Here is a 6,000-nt window from a genome sequence, read left to right as displayed (position 1 = left end):
ATGTTGTGGGGTTGTTAACCAATGTCATAAAACAATATGTGTACTACTGTTTCCTGAGAAACTATCTGTTCTGTAAACCTTCTCCTGAAGTACAATAAAAAATTAATTAATTAATTAATTTTAAAAACCCACAAAACTTCAGTTTCTTCATCTTTGGCCTTAGTGGTTGGTACGTAAATCTGTATAATAGTCAGACTAACTGGTCTTCCTTGCAGGCATACCGATATTATCTTATCACTGATAGTGTTGTATTTCAGGACAGATCTTGAAACGTTCTTTTTGACAAGGAATGTGGTACTGTTCCTTTTCAGTTTTGTCATTCCTGGCATAGTAGACCATATGATTGTCCGATTCAAAATGGCCAATAATAGTCCATTTCGGTCACTAGTTCACTAATGCCTACGATATTGATATTTAAGCGTTCCAATTCATTTTTGGTAACATCCAATTTTCCTAGATTCATACTTTGTACATCCCATCCCATGTTCCGATTATCAATGGATGTTTGCAGCTGTTTCTTCTCATTTGCTGCCACATCACGAAAGCTTGACTCCATCCATGTCATTAAGGTTGACTCTACTTTGAGGAGGTAGCTCTTCCCCAGTTGTATTTTGAGTGTCTTCCAATGTGAGGGGCTCATCTTCCGGCACTATATCACTGTTATTCATTTTCACTGGCCGATTTTTTAGAAGTAGATTGCCAGATCCTTCTTCCTAGTCTGTCTTAGTCTGGAAGCTCCACTGAAACCTCTCTACTGTGGGTGACCCTGCTGGCATTTGAAATGCCAGTGGCATAGCTTCCAGCATCACAACACACAAGCCACCACCGTATGGCACACTGACAGATGAGTGGTGTATAGTGGTAGTATAGTTCGGTTGTTTAGAGATTGAGCTCTAAAACCACACTGCTAGGGTTGAATCCTGGTTTTGTCATTCACTAGCACTGCCCTGGTGGCGCACTGGTTAAGAGCTCAGCTGCTAACCAAAAGGTCGGCAGTTTGAATCCACCAACTGCTCCTTGGAAATCCTATGGGGCAGTTCTACTGTCCTATAGGGTCGCTATGAGTTGGAATCGACTTGATGGCAACGGGTTTTCTGGTTAGCACTGTTCCTGGCAAGTTACTATAGGCTCTCTGTGCTCAGTTTCCTTGTACATAAAAGGAGATGATAATAAAAACTAAGATAATGCCAGCTGTTTGTAAATCACTTTTGAACTGTCTGATTCTTTAACTGTTACATATAATATCAGCAAATACTTTATCATTTAATTCTAACTAAGAAGTTAATACAAGAAATCCTAGTGGCACAACAATTAAGCACTCAGCTGCTAACCAAAAGGTTGATGGTTCAAGCCCACTCAGCTGCTCTGTGAGAGAAAAGAGCTGGCAATCTGCTCTCGTAAATATGACAGCCTAGAAAACCCTGTGAGGGCATTTTTACACTGTCACATTGGGTTGCTATGAGTAGAAAATAGACTTGGCAGTACCTAACAACAACAACAATAAGAGGTTGATATACACTGGATTAATTTGGGATGGGGTCAGTCAGAGAGTTTGGTTGAGGTTAATTTTTAAAAATTAATTAATTTAAAATAAAAAAAAATGTTTTAACAATTCAATTCACCTATATAATGAAAGATATGAGAAAGAACCCATTTGATTTCAATTCTAAATGGGGTGATGGTCAAAGAATCTGACAGAAAATGATGAGAACAAGAACCAGGAGTTCTGGATAGGGATAAAGTCTTATGAAAAGTTTCTGTTTACAAATAATGTATGCAATTTCTCCTTATTATTAAAATTAACACACAACCTGATTTTACACTTCATCCAGATTCACCAATGTTATAATGAAGACTGTTTTTGAAGGAGGTCGGGTTGCTATGAGTTGGAATTGACTTGATGATACTGCGTTTGGGTTTTTTTTTTTTTTTTTTTTGGTGAATAGAGCACTTACTAAGTGTTCTATTTTGCTAAGCATTTTCCATAATTATTTCATCTGTCTCAACATGTTCAGGTAAGTACTCTCACTGTTTCCATTTTATAAATGAAGAAACTGATGATTTGAAATATTATAACTTGCTCGATGTCACTTTTAAAATTAGCAAGTGGCAGACCTGGTAACTGAATCTAGATTCTGACTTTTAACCACTACACTGAATTCTAACCTTTTAACTACTAAACTATACTGCCTCCCTCTGACATGGTAGGAAAACTCCCTCATAGTATTTTTTTCCTTTTGTGTTTTTCTCTATTGTGCTTTTGAGGTTTAATCAGAATCCAAGTAAAACAAACAGTTCTTCACAAAATATATTAGCTGGCAGTGAATAGGGTAAAGACAGAAGAAAGCAGTTAGCTAAAGGTAAAATATTTGCTGATACCACCCAAACATATTTCAATTACAGTCAAAAATTCTTGTTCTGAAGGCTAAAAATAAGTCAGTCAGAGACACTTTAGTACCGCCCACCAAAAAAACAAACCTATATCCTTGGCCTGTGGTATCCACACATAACAAGACATGCATTCATTTGAACTGAATAACCATGTGCTAGGCTCTCATTTCATGTATCACTAAATCTTTGTTTCAAATGATAGAATTCAGAAGAGTATGAACTTTCTGAACTAGTGCTTATACCTAGATTCTCCATCATCATAGTGTTGAGAATTCTAGCAGCCTGGAAGCATTTTTTTTAAATCTCTAAGTATACAGAATAATGGTAAACCATATCAAAGTTCTTAGAACCTAGTGGAGTCATTTTTTACAGCGGTTGTCTCAGTTTTGCTCTGTGGAATCCTATATATTCTGAAGTTAGAAACTCTGGACTTGAGTTGCTTTGATTGGTAGAAGAACCTCAATCACTCATGGAAAAAGAAAGGGAAAAACTTGAAGGAACATTGCTATTCTTTCCTATTCCATGAAAAGTACCAGAATTATATGTTCTTTTTTTTTTTTTTCCCCATTTGAGGTATAGTTCACTTTTAAGAGACAAAAAGGACAAACAATGAAGAAATTAAACTGATATCCCAAAGTGTTACTTTATTCCAAAGATAAACAGTAGTATTTATATTACATATACTAGAAAATTTCAATATGATTGCTCAACTCTAAGGCAAATAATAATAGCATTGGTATCAATGGGGTTAATATGAATTCATTGTGTGACATTTTATAATGACAAGGGGAAAGCTGGAAATCCCCAGAGTTCAAAAGACCTTGCTAAAAAATTGAAGTTACCAATAATGAGTTACGCTAACAAAAAGATCCTTGAAAACTGGCCTGACTGAAACTCTGGGTTCTGGAACTCTTGCACAGATTCCCTAATTTACTACAGTGCAGTTGAAGTACTTTAAGAATTCATTAGCACTAAATGAGATTACTAGTAAGTGAAGACGGATGCCCATATCTGGGGTGTCTGAGACACAGCTGAGTTTCAACTAGGACTTACTCTGAACAATGAAGATACCAACATACAAACATTTTCATTTTCAGGAAGGAAAGAGATAATTCAACTAACAAGTGTTATCTCTCAGTAAGTATATCAGTAGTGGAGCTTGCATTCCAGAGCAATGCTATACAAATTAATTTATTCTGATCATGCTTATATTGCTGTCTGTTTGCATAGTAACACAGTAATTGATATAATAGGAACTGCAAACTAATCTATGTCCTGGTGACTGATGCTTGGAAAATAACCTTGCAGCAGGTTATTAGAAATTATGCATGCAACTGCGAAACTTTCTTTGTTTGGTGGATGAACATCTCATCTGATGTTTCATTTAAAAGAAACCAAAATCCAACCTCCCAAATGGCGAAAGCTGTCTGGGTAAATACACTGGAATACTTACCTAGAGCTGTAAAGTCTGAACCAGATTTGAACAGAGCTGATGCTAGGAGCTGAAACTGTAAAAGAAAAAAACAGAAGCAAATTAGCTCACTAAGCACACTGGAGAAAAAAAACTTCTGTAACTTTGACCATCTATTAGCCACTATATGTCTCTGCACATGTGTTGCACAGGTCTATTTGCCAAACAGTGGTAAGAAGAACAGCACATTTAGACTTGAGAAACTACTGACCCTTCTATTGGATTGCTATTATCATGTTATTATCCTGGAATTAATTTATTTAAAAAAAATAAAGTATGCATTTATTAAGAAACAACAGGTCACCTGAAAGAAAAATTACTCATTTGGGAATTGATCACGTATGCACAGTGCCCTGGGCACGGTTACGAAGTTTTTAGTATATATGCACTCTCACTTCAAAAATAAATACATGCCACTGTAAAACTCCTGATGTGTCTGCTGTGTAAATCAAACTCGGAGAAAAAGCACAGTTATTATGTATAGGCCATTCCTAAATGACAACTTAAAATTATAATTCCATACCCTGTATAATTATACCGTGAAAATTCAAAGGCCTTTTTTACATGGAAATAGTTATAAATGTTGATTAGAGTCCCAGGCTAGCCAGTTAAAGTTAGTTTAAAACAGATAATGTAAATGAACAATGACAAAACTATTAAAGCACTAGTAATTTAACAAATTGGTAAAAAGTAAAAATTTAGGACAATTCTTTTATTTATATGTATCTTGAATGCTGATGCTGGAAAAGGAAAGTTACAGGAAAAAAAAGGAATAAAAGAGGCGTGCACATGGCACCTCTCAGTGGGGTTACCTGGCACTCTCCAAGGCTTGAGGATACTACACTGACTCCTCATGATGTACTTCATATCTATGCTTACGGCTTTTATTTCAAGTATTAATCACTAACATTTGTAAGCCCTAATTAACGGTCCTCAGAAGGTCAGAAATTGAACAAATATTCTTTAAGTATCTATGATAAAGTTAGGGTAAAAAGAGATAAAAGGAATATTAAAAAATATATGCAAGTTCTTTATATATTTTGGGTATCATTCCTTGGTCAGATAAATTTACTGCAAATACTGCTTAGTGCGTGGCTTGCCTATTCTATTTTTTTGATAATGTCTTTAGATGAGTAAAAACTTTAATCTTGATGAAGTCCAGTTTGTCAATTTTTTTCTTATTAGGGCCTTTCGTGTCCTCTTCAAGAAATCTTTGTCTATCCAAGTGTTGTGAAGATATTTTCCTATGCTTTCTCCTTGAAGCTTTATTGTTCTGGGTTTTATACGTAGATCCATGATCCATCTTAATTTTTGTGTAGAGAGTGAGATAGGGGTTGAGATATCCAGTTATTCAGCTCCATTTGTTAGAAAGACTTTCCTTTCTCCCTTGGACTTAGCAATCTGGTTTAAAAGAAAATCAACTAACCACACATATATGGGTCTATTTCTGGACTCTTCTGTTCTATTGAACTATTTGTCCATCCTTAAACTAGTACTACAATGTCTTGATTACAGTGGCTTTATACAGTCTTGAAATCAGGTAGTGTTAAGACCTGCAACTTTGTTCTTTTTCAAGAATGCTTTAGTTAGTTTAGATTCTTTGCTTTCCATATAAATTTCAGAATCAGTTTGTCTATTTCCTAAAAAACAAACACACAAAAAACCACTTGCCGTACTATTCTACTGATAGGGACTGCACTAAAATCCAATTTGGGGAAAACAGGCATCTTAACAATTTTTACTCTTCCAATTCATAAACATAGTATCTCTCTCCATTTATTTAGGTCTTTTTAAAGTTTTTTAAATAGACTTATTATGACATGGAGCCTTGGTGGCACAGTGGTTAAGAGCTTGGACGCTAAACAAAAGGTTAAGCAGTTTGAATCCACCAGCCACTCCTTGGAAACCCTATGGGGCAGTTCTACTCTGTCCTATAGGGTCACTATGAGTCGGAATTGACTCGATGGCAACGAGTATGGGTTTTGGTTGGTATTATTACATATTTGGTATTTTTGCTGCTAATATAATCAGCATGTCTTTGATTTTCATTTTATAATTATTTATTGCTAGTATAAAAAATAATTTTTTCTACTGACTTTGTATCCTGCAACCTTGCTAAATTCACTTATTCTACTTTT

General features: G+C 35.3%; 1 protein-coding gene across 7 annotated transcripts in view; it reads right to left on the bottom strand.

Moving 5' to 3' along the window:
- Window positions 1-6,000, bottom strand: part of MKLN1 (muskelin 1) — a 343,250-nt gene that overhangs the window by 9,374 nt on the left and 327,876 nt on the right. For 4 of the 7 annotated variants that reach the window (XM_004382685.1, XM_004382684.2, XM_023737114.1 and 1 more), the window contains one exon: window positions 3,845-3,899. In XM_004382685.1, the coding sequence (XP_004382742.1) occupies window positions 3,845-3,899 (55 nt within the window). Of the gene's footprint in view, window positions 1-3,139; window positions 3,900-6,000 lie in introns of those variants that run through there. The other 3 variants (XM_023737113.1, XM_012557371.2, XM_023737115.1) reach the window with 2 other exon arrangements.

This window comes from Trichechus manatus, unplaced genomic scaffold, assembly GCF_000243295.1.
Source record: "Trichechus manatus latirostris isolate Lorelei unplaced genomic scaffold, TriManLat1.0 scaffold00097, whole genome shotgun sequence".
In the NCBI taxonomy this organism is placed as follows: Eukaryota; Metazoa; Chordata; class Mammalia; order Sirenia; family Trichechidae; genus Trichechus; species Trichechus manatus.
The sequence above is the reverse complement of the archived record's forward strand: the minus strand, read 5'-3'. Positions and strand labels throughout refer to the sequence as shown.